The sequence below is a fragment of the Penicillium robsamsonii genome, assembly GCF_028829455.1.
Source record: "Penicillium robsamsonii strain IBT 29466 chromosome Unknown utg000003l_segment0_segment0, whole genome shotgun sequence".
Taxonomy (NCBI): Eukaryota; Fungi; Ascomycota; class Eurotiomycetes; order Eurotiales; family Aspergillaceae; genus Penicillium; species Penicillium robsamsonii.
In genome coordinates, this window is record NW_026643221.1 from 3,133,548 (window position 1) to 3,149,168 (window position 15,621).

Consider the following 15,621-nt stretch of genomic DNA (forward strand, 5'->3'; position numbering starts at 1 on the left):
CCCGGAGCCAAGTGTACAGGATCAAATTGACCTACAACGACACTGACAATGAATAGATCTACCTCCGTGGAGAAATGCCCAGAAGTGATGAAATGAGAAGGACCTGCCCAAAAACCTCAAGGACAAGAGTTTCTCACGCCTGTACCTGAATGCGGAGACTCAGAGGTACTAGTAGTAATGATAGAGACAAAGGTGCATAACCAAACAAACCAGAAACTCCCAGGCCCAAACCAGGCCCGTTATGCATTTACAGCACGATCCCAGCGTCCATAAGTGGACGACCGAGCCAACCGACGCCGATGCAGAATGAAAAAAAAAAAGAAAAGATATCCAATCCAACGATCTATTCATCGTCCAGGTCTTGATGACGTGCGAGAACATGGCGCTTGAATTCCGCCTGGTCCGAGTCCCAAAGCTCGGCGGCTTGGGCGTTCAGGGGGCTCGCACTGGGTCAATGTTAGCGCTGGTGGAAGGCACGGAGGAGGTGAGTAAATGCTTACTTGTTAGGTTCACCCAACAAGCTTTGCAAGCTGAGCAAAACACTCGAGACGTTGTAGACGGCGCTCCACTTGTCCTTGAGGATGTCGAGACAGATGCGGCCGGAGAAGTCGACGTTAGGGTGGTAGATTGGAGTCTTGAATAGGACTGTTGGGGGCGAGTAGGGGTAGTTGTTGGGAAATGCGAAGGAAAGTTTCAGTGTGAGGCCCTCGTAGGGTGTCTCGGTCGGACCGGTGATTGTTGCTGTCCACGAGAGGAGATTGCCGTCTGCGTCCGGGAAGGCGGAGATACCGGGCGAGGGGGAGAGCATGAGTTGCATAAGCTCGGCTTGCAGGCTGTACGAATAAAAGAGACCAGGTTAGCTAAGTGTAATCTCAAGTAGCAAACGAAATTGTGGAGCTGTTTGTAGGTGAGGGGGACGAACCGTTTGGTCACGCTCTGGGTGTCGCTTTTTTGACCGGATGAGTTCAACTTGTTGGCCTGCTGCGCCTCGGGCGCTGAGTTCTGCGTATCTTCCATGCTGTAGTCCATTGTGGAGTGGGAGGTGAGACAGTCGTGCTTAGGAAATAGCAAGATGAAGTCTGTGGATTCCTGGAATGCTAGTGACAGTAACACGAGGGTTTGGAATGACGCCGGATGCGTAACGAGGACCCACGGAGGATCTGAGGTAACGAATATTTAGAATGGAGGGATTGGGAAAAGGGGATTTATGAGGCGAACAAAGTGAACAAAGAGGAAAAATAGAAGTTTTGTTTACTCGGGTCCTTGAACACCCCGGGCAACGCGAGAACCCCGCTTGAATTTACTTAGGCCATCCCAGTGAAAGAAATTGTCATATTTATACGAGAAGATATGTATTGAATTCATATTCAACTTTAAGAAGAAATACAATTCAAAATATAACATTTGAATTAAATAGATCTGGCAAATTTAGTGCGATCGTCGACAAATGAACTGCGGGTCTGCCGTTTCAAGGTATTAATTCCATACAATAATAATAGAGTATATAGTTGTATATGAAGTAGTAGACATCCCCATGAAAGGTAGTCAGGCTATCCCCCGGGCTTTGTATTGTGTCTTTATCAACCGACTACCTGATTAGGATAAAGTGGTCCGCGTCTTGTCCCGCGTTTCGCTACCCTTGCTTCGACGCGACATCTCAGCCTTGTTTTCCACTCGGTATGCCGTTTTAATCTTAATTTATATCCTGTCTCTTCGTGTATCTCCCCATTACATTCAATCGCATTCACTGAACGTTCTGATCTTCCTCGAAATGCAGCATTCGCAGCTAGCCCCACTCCCGAACGATGTGCCGTTTCGAATCGTGTCCAAGACCATCGGCCAAGGTGCCTATGCATGGTAAGAACAAGGCCCATGGTATGGCGTATCCAGATCTGACTCTGTTTGATCCATCTAGCATCAAGAAAGCCTGCCCGTTGGATTCGGACAATCCTGTCTTCGCCGTCAAGTACATCCACAAAGATTACGCCGCTCGACATGGGAAGATCAGCGCAAGACAATTACAACTGGAAGTCACGGTACATAGACATGTCTCGGGTCATGGAAATATTATCAGTTTCTATCAGACTGGCGAGGACGAGGTGTGGCGTTGGATCGCGATGGAGTTGGCCGAAGGCGGGGATCTTTTCGATAAGATCGAGGCTGACGAGGGTGTAGGCGAGGATGTCGCCCATGTCTATTTCTCGCAGCTTGTCAGTGCTGTGAGCTTTATGCACTCCAAGGGCGTCGGTCATCGCGATATCAAGCCCGAAAACATGCTTTTGACGGGCGATGGGAATCTCAAGATCGCGGATTTTGGTTTGGCGGCGCTGTTCGAATACAAGGGAACGCGCAAACTCTCAACCACATTTTGTGGCAGTCCCCCATATATTGCCCCTGAGGTAATTAGCAGCAGTACCCGTGGTCAGAACAAAGGAGCTGGATATCATCCGGACCTAGTTGACATTTGGTCTTGTGGCATCGTGCTTTTCGTCCTGTTGGCCGGAAATACGCCGTGGGATAGCCCGACAGACGATAGCTTCGAGTACCACGAATATGTTGCGACAAAGGCGCGGACTACCGATGAGCTGTGGAAGAAGTTACCACCCGCTACATTATCACTATTGCGTGGCATGTTGACAGTGGACCCCGAAAAGCGATTCTCGCTGGAGGATGTCCGAAGGCATCCTTGGTACACCCGTGCAAACAAATACCTCTCTACCGATGGCAGGTTGAGAGATCCGATTAATCTTGCCACTTCGATGTTTGAATCCCTTCATATCGACTTCAGCCAAGATCCTCTTTCCCAATCGGGGAAGGGGTCAAGTCGCAGCTTTGACCCCATGGACATGGATGACGGGGGTTCAAATGCAGGGTTCTCCTCCACGCAACCAGAGATGTTGGGCGGTGGCATGTTGATGGACTGGGACAGTCCACAGAACGGGGATGTCTTTTCTTCAACCCAGCCCTTTGGGAAGAAGTTTGCATCTCAGGATGCAGCGATGGCCGGCCATCTCGAAGATGAGCCTTCTATGTCACAGTTCTCACAGCAGCCTTCGGTGCCTGTGAGTCGAACCCAAAACGCACAAAAGTTCCAGGATATTATCCCCTCACGTTCAATGACACGTTTCTATTCCGCATGGGAGCTCAAGCTTCTCGTGCCTCTCATCTGTGAGGCCTTTCACCGACTGGGGGTTCCAGTTCCGAGTGTCCCTGCTGTTGGTGCTGGAGATACTTCTGCCATGATTCGGGTGATTGCCAAGGATGGTAGGATGTGTCCACTCCAAGGTAAAGTGCTCATTGAGTGTGTTTCAGAGGGTTTGTTTGAAGTGGAATTCGTAAAAATCAAAGGTGATCCGCTTGAATGGCGACGTTTCTTCAAGAAGGTAGCGATCCTCTGCAAGGATGCCCTCTTCAGACCGGATGAGTAGAGGTACCTGCCTCTGTGGATTGCCATCTATTTCTTTTTTACGCTTTCTTATGTTTGCCTACATAACTCTTCAAATGTACGAGTCATGACTGATTGATGGTGGGGAAAATTGGGCCAGGCTGGAGTTTGGCTGTAGGAAAAGAACACCTCATATCATTCAAATTTCTATCTCTAACATGCATATAAATTCATAGATTCTATATATCTAAACTATGTTGATGTCTTTTTCTCCCAGCGTTAAAATGTACTTCATATATCCATGGACATGTGATATCGAACATTGAATATTCAAAGAGTCCAACCATGTGGAGTACCTGCATGGTAACATTGAATCTAATCCAATCCAAAGCGGATGGAGCATATAGAACATATCCGAATGTTCTTCGGAGTGGTTCTATACCGGTGGATCCCCGGAAAAGTCCCCCGAACCTGTTTTTAAGTCAACCCATACAAAAGTAAACATTGAACGGGTTTTATACCCTCTTGCCTAGACCCTTAATCCCATGCATCCACGTGACAGTCTGGAGCGCAGATCGCGGGGAAAAGCCGACCAAAAAAAAGTCTAGAATTTTGTGCAAAGAGGCCTTTCCCCTCCTTAAACTGCCATGCGGTTGATCCTTCTCCATGGATAAGCTGCCGGTAGAGATTTTGTCCAAAATCATCGACCGTAAGCTCCCCGGACCTAGGTTCCCCGCAGAACTGATAAAGTGATAGACCTCGCTCCACGAGAAAAGGTCCAACTTCAATGCGTCTCCAAAACGTTCTTTGAACTCGCCCGTGATAATAATCAATGGAAATTACACTGTTATGACCAGTCATTGGCTGCTCGACAGGCTGCCCGCTCCGCTGCCAGACCCTCGGAGAGTGTGATTACCGACGCGACTGTTCCATTGACGACCCTAGGACAGGAATCGCTGCGCGATATCATTCAGCCTTCTGCCCCGCCGGCGAACGGTGATTCCGATGATACCCAGGGACTATCTGCGAGTGAGAGGGTGAGGGCAGCAGCGGAATGGGACTCGTCGGCTGAGGGGGAGCATGTGGACTGGTATTCGGAATATATTGCTCGTCACGGCCCCATATCACTATCATGGGTTGAACAGCCCTCAATCCGCAAGGGTGAAGGGAAACGAGGGCAACCCTATGAGGTCAAAGGCATGGGACTGCTCAAAGACTGGAGCTCAGCCAGGCAAAACAAGATCGTTGCCCCGCTTGAAGATGGTAGCGTCTGCATCTGGGATCTCAATCACTCCCACTCAGCTGATTCCCAAGCAAGTAAAGGCAGGATCCTTGGGGTCAGTGAGCCTGGAATTCTCATGACCAATCTGTCTGGTCGTCGGGATCATTCCCCCTCCAAATCTTCATTGGACTTTATAAATCTGGGCGAGGGAGTGAGCGTGGATTCTCTGCGACAAAGAGCCTACCTGGCAGTTGGGAATGTCCTTAACGAGGTTGACCTGGAGACATTAAAAGTGATTTCGCAGCAGCGTTATCCCTGGTCGATTTTCGCCCTTTCCCAGGAGACAGATTACTCCGTGCCCTTGACACTAGCTACTACGCTCAGTCTGCAGCTCTACGATTCCAGACTGTCAGCCGTGGAGGAAGAAGAGGCAATCAGCTCGCGATGCGAGCAGGTGGCTAGCCCATATGCTCCCAAGCTGGGCATTTTTTCCCACTCTGATTCGCCCTTGTTCCAACTCCAATCTAATGGACAGCCACCCACTCGTATTCGCAGTCCGGGACCGTCAGATACAGGAGCCAACTACGCGCCACTCTTCCAACCTGGCCCTCTTTCAATCCTGCACCCGCCAGCTCCTCATGTGAATATCATTCTCGTTGCAGGGCGCTTCCCCAGCATCTTATGCTATGACCGCCGCTACTTCCCTCGGCTACAGACCACAGTTCATTCCGGCGGCCGACTATGTGGTCTTACCTCAGTACCGGCGCCTCGATTCCCCGTCTTCTCAGACTCCACCTACCCCGAGTCACATTCCGTTGTGGCATGTGGAGACTATAACGGACGAGGCTCCCTGGAACTCTATAATCTTAAATCAGCACCGGAAGAAGACCAAAGCACCTCGAACGTGACATCCACCCTCAACCCAGAATACAACAACCGCCAAAGCGCCGCGAGTTCCAAATTACTTTCCGTGGGGTCGCACGGGAATCGCATCGTCTTTTCCGACGCCGAGGGGAATATCAAATGGACCGAGCGAAACGGCCGTTTAGAAGTCCGACGGTGGAATATCAATACCGACCAGCCTCAGATCCCATTCGGTCGTCGCAGCCGACAGCCAACCCCACAGACAGAAGAAGACCAGCAGCCGCGTGGGCTCTGGCCATCTCAATCGCCGGCCAATAACGAGGTAGCCCGCAAGATTCTCCCCACTGGTGGGAATCTCACTGGAGATGAGCTCCTTATCTGGACTGGAGAGCGCATTGGTCGTATCAAGTTCTCCATTCCTGCGAATTATGAAATGGAGGTTGACCATGAAGAAGTTGATGACGATGATGATGTGTTTATGCACGCCGAGGTCGATGAGGCTACACGCGAAGAGATGCGGCATAGACGGCGTGATGATTGGGAGAGAGAGCAGAGGTATGGGGATTACATGCGCCGCGCGCTTGAGAGGCAGGCGGATGAGGTCCGCTGGATGGGGAGTCAAGGGCTTGGCTGATATAGTTTCTTCATATCTATTGCATATGGATCGCTAGTGTCAGAAACACGAGTATACCTCTAATTGAGTAGTAATCCATAGAACATTTGGAAAGTCGGAATTAACGAAATTCCTAGACCTCGGAGCCCCCGTCTGGGCTCCCGAGGCTTAGCAATCGCCCGGTCCGCAATTCGGCTCCCCCGCGCCGATATCACGGGCATTTCTAATATTCTCGTCAGCCAGTGACTCAGTCTCCAGTTTTCTTCTCCTTCTTTCTTGGTTCTAAGACAAGAATATTCCTTCTCTTGATTAATTGTTCATTTTCCTCCCAGTCATATCTCCTACACCCCCGTGCACTTTACACTACTCGTCCTCGAAATTCCGCAGTGAGGGGCAAAAAAGAAACCAAAATGCCTTCACCCACAGAAATCGCACACCAATTCGACTCAATTGAGGATTCAATTGCAGCATTTAGTAAGTGATCCTCTCAAAAAAAGGATCGACTTCACCACCAGGAGCATCGAGCCGCTCGCGGCGCCTTCCGACCCGACCAAACGACTGACGGAAGACCTACAACAGAGAATGGCGAATTCATCATCGTCCTGGATTCGCAAGACCGCGAAAACGAAGGTGACCTAATCATCGCCGCCGAGTCAGTCACAGCCGCCCAGATGGCCTTCCTGGTGCGCTATACAAGGTAAGAGCGCCACCCAAGACAGCGACGAGGGACGACTACAAACCCCCACACCCCCATCCTCCCTCACCGCGATAGCACACCTACAAAGGCAAAACGCACCAATATAAGCAAACCCTCGCTAACGTTCCCAAAACACAGCGGTTTAATATGCGCCCCGATCACCCCGGAGCTCGCCACCCGCCTCGCACTCCCACAAATGGTAACCGAGAATGCCGACCCGAAGTGCACGGCGTACACAGTCACAATCGACTCCAGCGACGACTCCGTGACGACAGGAATTTCCGCCGAGGACCGCGCACTGACCTGCCGCACGCTCGCCTCGCCCACGGCACAGATCGACTCCTTCCGCCGGCCGGGCCATATCATCCCTCTGCAGGCTCGCCCTGGCGGCGTGCGCGAGCGAACGGGCCACACCGAGGCTGCGGTCGATTTCTGTAAGCTTGCTGGCAAGGCGCCTGCTGGTGTTATTGCCGAGCTTGTGGAGGAGGGAGAGGTTGTTCAGGGTGTTGCTGAGATTGGGGGGAATAACGGTATGATGCGCCGGGATGGGTGTTTGCGATTTGGAAAGAAGTGGGGTATTAAGGTGTGTACTATTGAGGATTTGGTGGAGTACCTGGATCGTGCTGAGGGTGGTGCTGCGAATGGGAAGCATTGAGTGATGGGCTTGGGCTTGATTTGGGGTTGCTTTGTGTTTTTGTTGGGTTGTGTGCTTTGGGTACCTTGTACATCACTACGCCTTCTCTTGGATACCTTTTTTTTAGACGAATTGATGCATATGGATAGACTTGTGGCTTCGGTGGTGGGAGTATGAGTGTAGAGAGTGGTGGACTGACTGGGGGAACATTGGTATATCAAAGGTTACGTATGGATCAGTCATACGAACATTTGATGCTTTTTCCTGCGTTTTTCTGTCGTCTGGGTTGCCTATAAAACCGAGCAGGAAACAATGTCCAAAAGACTACCCAAACACCACAAGGCCGCATAAGCGGTCGACTATTTAGGTATATGTGAGTAGTAGGGTTGTAAGGAATCGATTGACTTGTTTATTTGGGTATCTATCATTTTCTGCGTGTAGTGTACAAATGTCAATGCTGTCGAAGCAACTGTAAAAATTATGAATGAGCTTCCATGCGGCGACAATGAGGCCGCATGTATTTTCCCGAAACGCTAAAGCAATGCAAAGCAAAGAGTATATCAAAGCAACTTCTGGTGTGGCAACGAGTAAAGTGAGAGCCTCGCGGCAAACCTAAATAACTCCCTTACCGTTTAAGATGCGAGTAGTCCCTGAGAATGCCCGTCATATGAGTGTTGGTGGTCTTACCACTTCGGCGTGGCTTCTTGGACTTTTTAGACGGCGCAATGACCCGGGGACCGAGCACCTTGTTCTTGTTGGTCGGTGTGATGCCGAACTTGTCCAATTCTTCCTTCACTATATTCGCATCGGGAACTTTGATCTTCTCCCAAATTTGTTTGAACTCGTCGTCGAAGTGTTCAATTAGGGACGGGTCGTTAGGCCACACCATTTTGGGATGGTCATCCTTCTTGTTTCGAGTCACAAGCAGTTTTCCCTCCTTCTCCATCTGGTTGATTTCCTCTTCGACGGTGGGCCAGCCCTCCCTGAGCTCGCGAACACTCATACCCGCCGCCGTTTTCTGGGCTTGGAGGTATTTCAGGAGTTGCTCTGAGTTGCGAATGTTGTGAGGTGGTCGGAACCTGAATGTGCCCTCGCCGTTCGCACCGCTCGGGTCAAACTCAACCTTCTCGTGGATTTGCAGAATTCTCCGAAGAGCCTGTACATAGCCTTGATCATGTGCGCGATGCTGCAGTGAGAGGTATGAGATGATATCCGAGAACTTGAGTGGCACGTTCTTGTTCTTCATGTGCTCGATCGCAAAGAGCACTTGGGTCATAATATCCTTGCCCGTGCCTGTGTTGGCTGGCTGAGAGTAGACGATATCCGGGTCATGACGCTTCTTTTTGATCTCGGTGGTGGATGACGGAGTCGGTGCGGACGATGGGACTTGAGAACTGCTCGCAGAGACTGGTTGGTTACTGACCACACGTCGCTGTGTGGGCATGCGGTTTGCCGACTCCACGACACTAGCGTTGAAGCTTTTCAGCTGATTCTGAAGATACGACATGGTTGCGACGAAGGATCGGAGATCGCTGAGACTCAAGAGAAGAATGGAACAGAGGTGAGATGGTAGCCACTCGGTTTGAGGCAGATGGAGCTGGAGGGTTTAAATGGCGCTTGACATAGGTACCGGAAGTATTGTCCGAAAGAAAATAAGGAAATACACCTGAAAAGGGTTGTGTACGGAATGAGGACAGTCTAGTCGAGCAGTTAGTCTTCGAGGAGAGTACCTAGTAAAAGATTGAAGGCCAGACAAAGAATGTCACGTGTTGTAGCTCAGCAACCCCAAAGCGCGGAAATGGATCTGGGACGTGAAGTCACCTCACCACCATTTCTTCCAATTACCATTTCGTTCAATTCTTCGTTGTCTCCCCCCAGAAGACATCCGTTTCTCTCGTTCACATCGTCATGACCTGAGGTCCCTCGCCCAGCGCTGTGTGTAGTTGTCTCTGAACAGTACACGGCGCGCCTGTCCTCGAGGACCCAACTCTAGCTTCCGCCGCTCTTACTTATATTTCTTGATTTCTCTGCCACAGCAGCTCAGTGCTGTTGCTGGCCGACAACATGGCCGACACTGCCATTCAACTACCATACCTATCCTCCCACTATGCGCTCCCCGAATCGACGCTCACGACCTTACGGCAGGCCCCAACTGTGGAGCTTGTCAATCAACTTTTAGAATCAATCAATAAAAAGGCCCATGAATCTGATGAGCTCAAGTCCGACAAGCTTCGCTTGGAGGTAGAGCTTGAGAATGCTGTGCGCAGCAATGAGTCGAAGGTCAAAGTTCTGAAAACCACCGTTGAGAAGGGACATGCGGAGGTCGAAGATCTAAGGAAAAAGCTGCACGAAGCTGGTACCTATCACTGTTTTCTTTTTATTACTGACGGACTCTTCTCTGACATTGGATAGAAACTACCCGTTCCTCACTCGAGACAGAGATCTCTACACTGAAATCCTCGTCCACGTCTAACGAATCCGAAACCACATCCTTGAAAGCGCGGATCTCATCTCTGGAGGCATCCAACAGAGACACACTGGGCTTGCTCGAATCTAAATCTGCGGCCTATGACAAATTGGCAGAGGAGCTTTCGCTCCAGCACAAGAAGACCATCGAATTACGACGTGAACTCTCAACCGCGGAGCAAAGTCTCCAGAATGCCAATGCGGCATCTGCCAGCGCCCGCTTCCGCGAACAGAGCCTTCAACAAGAACTGGATCTCACCAAAAAGAACAACGAATGGTTCGAGACCGAACTCAAGACAAAATCCGCTGAATACATCAAGTTCCGCAAGGAAAAGGGTGCTCGTATCTCGGAGCTTCAGCGTGACAACGAAGAAGCGAACTCGACAATCGACTCTCTTCGTCGAAGTGAGAACTCGCTAAAGAGTCGCTTGGACGAAACTGAGCAGCGATACGAAACCTCTCTGGCTACGATTCATCAGTTGAAAGAGGAGGCTATCCAGGCAACCGAATCCTTCCGCATCGAACTCGACAGCTCCAACCGATTGGCTGAGCTACAAGAATCTGCTGCTCAGACGGCTAAGCAACGAGTTCAAGAATGCCAACTCGCCGTCGAAAAGACAAAGGATGACGCGGCACAGGAAATCTCACGCCTCCGCGTTGAGCTTGAGACGGAGTCCAACGACAAGGGAGCCGCGGAGCGCCGAATTGGCGAACTCGAGGCACTTGTTGCCCAGCTTGAGTCTGAACCTGTCAGAGGAAGATCAGCAAGCCCCGCTCTCTCGCTAAATGGAGGTGCACCCAGTACACCTTTACGATCAAGCATCATACGTGCTGGCACTCCTACTGGCTCATTCTCTCCCCGCGCATCTCGCGGCAAGGGTGGTATGAATGTCACGCAAATGTACTCCGAGTACGACAGAATGCGAACCGCTCTTGCGGCTGAGCAGAGAACCTGTCAGGAACTCCGCAATACCGTTGACGAGATGGTTCAAGAACTTGATGCAACCAGACCCGAAATTGAAGAGGGACGAGCAGAGCAAACTCGTCTCGACCATGCTGTTGTGGAAATGTCTACTCTCCTCGAAGCGGCTGGGAAGGAACGGGATACCGCCATCAAGGAAGCCAGGAAATGGCAAGGTCAAGTCGAGGGCTTGGCTCGCGAGGGCGACATTCTACGCCAGCAACTTCGTGATCTGAGTGCGGAAGTCAAGGTTCTCGTTCTGGAGGTTGCTGTCGCAAAACACGGCGAAGACTACGACCGCGAGGAGCTCGAGAGAATCGCTCGGGGTGAAGTTGAAGAGTCGGCGAAGGATCTCAATGAAACTGGCCGCTTTATCAGCAAGCATCTCACGACTTTCAAGGATCTTCACGAACTCCAGGAACAGAATCACACTCTCCGACGTATGTTGAGAGAACTTGGTGACAAGCAGGAGGGCGAAGAGGCGCAAGCCAAGGAAATTGCGCGACAGGCAGATATCGAGGAGTTGAAGGAGTTGCGGATCCGTGCACAAACAAACCGTGACGAGATTGCGAACCTCAGCGCACAGATGCAGAGTTACGTCAAGGAACGCGACACATTCCGCAGTATGCTCATGCACCGAAAGCCAACCGTCGACGACCAGTCTGTCTTCTCCCAATCCATGCCCCTTGGTGCTGCTCCTCAGGGAATGGAAACCTCAGGGCCCGACTACGCTGAGTTACTCCGAAAGGTTCAAGCCCATTTCGATACCTTCCGCGAAGAAACGATGACAGACCACAAAGCATTGCGCCAGCAGGTCAATGAGCTGTCCCGTAAGAACAGTGAGCTTATGTCTGATATCAGTCGGTCAAGCAGCCAGCTTGCTGCTGCCACCCAACGGGCGGAGCTTTTGCAGAGTAACTTCGCTATGCTCAAGAATGAGAATCATGAGATCCAAAAGCGCTATTCTGCTCTCTTCGAAAATGCCAACCGACAGGATCTCCGCACCCAGCAAGCGGCCGAGGACCTCGTGGAGGCCAAGGGTCTTGTTGAGAGCCTTCAGAGAGAAAACGCCAACCTGAAGGCCGAGAAGGATCTTTGGAAGAATATTGAGAAGAGGCTCATTGATGATACCGAGAATTTGCGGAATGAGCGCAGTCGTCTAGACTCATTGAACGCAAACCTCCAAACCATTCTCAACGAGCGTGAACACACCGACTCTGAGAGCCGACGCCGACTCCAAGCCAGCGTCGAGTCGCTTGAAACCGAACTACAGTCGACAAAGCGCAAGCTCAATGACGAAGTGGAGGAATCTAAGAAGGCTAGCATGCGCCGGGAGTATGAGCAGGAGACATCACAAAAACGAATCGATGATCTGGTCACCAGCTTGGGTGCAGTCCGCGAAGAGCTAGTTGCCGCTAAGACCACCCGGGATCACCTGCAGTCCCGTGTGGATGAGCTTGCAGTTGAGCTCAAGAGTGCCGAAGAGCGTCTGCAGGTACTGAACTCGAGACCAAGCGTGTCCGCCGGTACCACCGAGGGACTCACTGCGGGAGAGGAGTCTGCTGAAGGAAGCGGTCTTTCTCGCGAGCAGGAACTTTCAATTGAAATTTCCGAACTGAAACGCGACCTGGAATTGGCCAAGGGTGAACTGGAACACGCTAAGCAATTGGCTGAAGACTACCAGGCAATCAGCCAAGCGAGTGAAGAACGTCTGGAGTCTGCTACCGAGACACAGGAGCAATACCGTGAAGAGACCGATCGTCTTGTGGAGGAGAAGAACACTAAGATTCAAGACCTTGAAACTCGCATTGAAGAGATCTCAGCTGAACTGTCCGCCTCCAACACTGAGATGACCAATCTCCGCGAAGAGCAAGTGGAGGCAATGCGCCGCCTAGAAGAGCAGAAGGCCAACTTCGAGTCGGAAATCACTCGTCTTAAGGCTGACAATGAACGCCATGTTACTGCTGCACAGTACCACCAGGAGGACCTGAATGCGCAGGCCGAAATCGCCAAGCATGCCCAACAGAACTACGAGACCGAGCTTGTTAAGCACGCCGAGGCAGCGAAGAATCTCCAGGTCGTTCGTGCAGAGAGCAACCAGCTCAAGCTCGACATCGCTCAATTGCGAACTCAATCCGAAGGCTACAAAACGGATCTGTCTCAGAAGGAGGAAAGTTGGGCGGAGCAACGGGCCACCTACGAGGGTGAGCTCTCTGAACTGCAAAAGCGTCGGGAGGAGGTTATTCACCAGAATTCCGTGCTTCACACCCAGCTTGAGAATATCACTAGCCAGATCTCGTCCTTGCAGCGTGACCGAATGAATGTTTCGGACGATGAGCAAGAGGGAGAGCAGGCGGCACCCAACCTCGAGGGCCTCCAGGAGGTTATCAAGTTCTTGCGTCGCGAAAAAGAAATTGTCGAAGTTCAATACCATCTTTCGACCCAGGAGAGCAAGCGACTCAACCAGCAACTCGATTACACTCAATCTCAGCTTGATGAGACCCGTCTGAAGCTTGAGCAACAGCGCCGTGCTGCGGCTGACAGCGATCACAACGCGTTGAACCACAACAAGCTGTTGGAGACTATCAATGAGCTCAACGTTTTCCGCGAAAGCAACGCTACTCTCAGAAACCAACTGAAGCAAACTGAGGCCGTGCGCGATCAAAAGATCGCCCGCGAGAATGAGCTGGTCCAGGAGATCGAACCCCTCAAGACCCGAATCCACGAGTTGGAGAGCCAGAGTGAAGCCAAGGATGGAGAAATGCAGCTTCTACAGGCTGATCGCGACCGATACCAACAGCGTATTCAGAACATCCTTCAAAAGTACGACCGTGTCGATCCCACTGAAATGCAAGAGCTGAAGGAAAAGCTCACCAACCTCGAGAACGAAAAGACCGAGGCTGTGTCCGCGCGGGAAGCTCTCCAGACCCAGATGGAGGCACTTCAGGCTCAAATCGCGGAATTCCCAGAGCAGCTCAAGCAGCATTCCGATGAACGTGCGCACGAATTGCGATCTAAGCTCACAGAGCAATTCAAGGCACGCTCTAAGGATCTTAGCGCTCGTGTCAAGGCCAAGCAAGACGAGCTTAATGTGGTATTGCAGGAGAAGGAGGTCATCCAAGCCGAACTTCAGACTACAAAGAACGAATTGGAGGCATTGAAGATCAAGGCGGCAGAGGCGCCAGCCAATATGGCACCTACTCCAGCACCAGCACCAGCTGTATCTACAGCTGCAGGCGAAGAAGCCCCCGTCAACGCTACTCCGGCTTCACAATTCCCAACTGCGACCGTCACAGTCCCTGGTCCTGGTGACGCTCAAAAGATACAAGAGCTTGAGCAGAAGATCCAGCGGCTCGAGGCAGCTCTTGCCGAGAAGGATGGACTGCTGGCAACACAAGCTAGCGAACAAGATGCTAAGATCAAGGAACGCACCGACCGCCTTAAGGATATGTACAATACTAAGCTGAACGAGGTCAAGGCTGCTCATCGTCAAGAACTTGAGAAAATTTCCGCCAGTGAGCAAACCATTCCTGGAACACCAGGTGCTGGCCCAGATGCAACCCCTGCAACACCGTCAAAGACGTTTGAGCTTGCCGGGTTTACCATTCCCGAGTTGACAGATGCTCAAGCAAGGGAGTTGGTCGCGAAGCATGAGACTATTCGCACGATTGTTCGTAACAACATTCGTGGTCAAGTGGCGCGCGAGCAACAAAAGTTACAACAAGAAGCCCAAGCCTCCTCCGGTACCAATGAAGCCGCATTGGCTGCACTACAACAAAAGTCGACCGAAGAAAGGGATTCCTTGCTCAAGGCCCATGAGAATGAAATTAAGGAGAAGGTCAACTCAGCGGTCGAACTTGTCGAAAAGAAAACAGCTGCCCGCCTCAGCATGCTTGACACCAGATTCCGGACTGCGAATGCCAAAATTGATGTGGTATCAAAGGCTGCGACGGAAACTCCGCAAAAGCCTGTCGTGGAAGTATGGGAAATTGCGAAGACTGCCCGGCCTGCACCGGTCGCTGTTCCGGCTGCGAAGCCCCCGGTACCAGCAATGCCAGTCCAACCCGCTGGTCCCCCTCCAACTCTAGCGGCGCCACAAGCCCCAGTTACAGCCCCACCGGCGCCCGTCGCTACTACAACCCCTGCTGCTGCCTCTGTTCCTGCCGCTGTCCCTGTGACAGCAGCTCCAAATGTGACAACGCAGCAGGCCGCTCCAGCCACTGCGCCTTCCGAACCTGCTGCCCCCCAGCAAGGCGAGGCACAGTCTACAGCCCCAGCCAATCCGTTCGGGCAAGTTCAGCAACCTGATAAAAACCAGCAGGGCTCTTCTCTCCCCACCAAACCTCCCGCTGGAAACCCCCCTGGTCTAATGCGAGCTCTTCAATCCGGGCTTCCGATTGCACGAGGTGGACGCGGCGGACGTGGTGGTGGCCCCCAATTCGGCCATCAGCAACATGACCAACAGCAGCAGCAAGGTCAAGGTCACGGCCAGAGCCAAAATCAGCGCGGCCCAGGCCTCCAGCGCGGTCGCGGCGGCCGTGGTGGACAAGGTCGCGGTGGTAACCAAAATCAAAACAACGTCGCCCAGGCCCAAAGCCCCACTGCCAACCGTGGGAACCTGAATGCTTCGGCCCGTCAGTTTATTCCCGGGGGCAACAAGCGCTCTCGTGAAGATGGCCCCGATACAACCACCGAGGGTGGAAGCGGTGGAAAGAGACAGAGAGGCGGCGGAGGCCCGCAGCCTCGTGGTGGAGCTTAAGCAGCAATGGTCATTTATGT

At 51.9% G+C, this 15,621-nt stretch overlaps 6 protein-coding genes across 6 annotated transcripts; 4 read left to right on the forward strand and 2 right to left on the reverse strand.

The window, feature by feature from the left end:
* Positions 1 to 343: 343 nt before the first annotated feature.
* N7447_005900 (putative ubiquitin conjugating enzyme (UbcK)) lies at positions 344 to 1,029 on the reverse strand (the record flags this gene model as incomplete). Its single annotated transcript, XM_057230162.1, has 3 exons — positions 344 to 446; positions 501 to 833; positions 923 to 1,029. The coding sequence occupies 3 exons, from the start codon at positions 1,027 to 1,029 to the stop codon at positions 344 to 346; spliced, it is 543 nt and encodes a 180-aa protein (XP_057085252.1).
* A 742-nt stretch (positions 1,030 to 1,771) lies between these two features.
* N7447_005901 (uncharacterized protein) lies at positions 1,772 to 3,428 on the forward strand (the record flags this gene model as incomplete). Its single annotated transcript, XM_057230163.1, has 2 exons — positions 1,772 to 1,857; positions 1,916 to 3,428. 2 exons carry the CDS (start codon positions 1,772 to 1,774, stop codon positions 3,426 to 3,428), a joined length of 1,599 nt encoding a protein of 532 aa, XP_057085253.1.
* Positions 3,429 to 4,051: 623 nt separating this feature from the next.
* N7447_005902 (uncharacterized protein) lies at positions 4,052 to 6,105 on the forward strand (the record flags this gene model as incomplete). Its single annotated transcript, XM_057230164.1, has 2 exons — positions 4,052 to 4,094; positions 4,142 to 6,105. The coding sequence occupies 2 exons, from the start codon at positions 4,052 to 4,054 to the stop codon at positions 6,103 to 6,105; spliced, it is 2,007 nt and encodes a 668-aa protein (XP_057085254.1).
* A 389-nt stretch (positions 6,106 to 6,494) lies between these two features.
* On the forward strand, positions 6,495 to 7,436 carry N7447_005903 (3,4-dihydroxy-2-butanone-4-phosphate synthase RIB3; the record flags this gene model as incomplete). The annotated part of the gene is made up of 3 exons (XM_057230165.1): positions 6,495 to 6,558; positions 6,664 to 6,781; positions 6,920 to 7,436. The coding sequence occupies 3 exons, from the start codon at positions 6,495 to 6,497 to the stop codon at positions 7,434 to 7,436; spliced, it is 699 nt and encodes a 232-aa protein (XP_057085255.1).
* A 604-nt stretch (positions 7,437 to 8,040) lies between these two features.
* On the reverse strand, positions 8,041 to 8,922 carry N7447_005904 (transcription factor TFIIE subunit TFA2; the record flags this gene model as incomplete). Its single annotated transcript, XM_057230166.1, has 1 exon — positions 8,041 to 8,922. The coding sequence occupies one exon, from the start codon at positions 8,920 to 8,922 to the stop codon at positions 8,041 to 8,043; it is 882 nt and encodes a 293-aa protein (XP_057085256.1).
* Positions 8,923 to 9,479: 557 nt separating this feature from the next.
* Positions 9,480 to 15,601, forward strand: N7447_005905 (putative filament-forming protein (Tpr/p270); the record flags this gene model as incomplete). The annotated part of the gene is made up of 2 exons (XM_057230167.1): positions 9,480 to 9,771; positions 9,828 to 15,601. The coding sequence occupies 2 exons, from the start codon at positions 9,480 to 9,482 to the stop codon at positions 15,599 to 15,601; spliced, it is 6,066 nt and encodes a 2,021-aa protein (XP_057085257.1).
* Between the last annotated feature and the right edge of the window lie 20 nt (positions 15,602 to 15,621).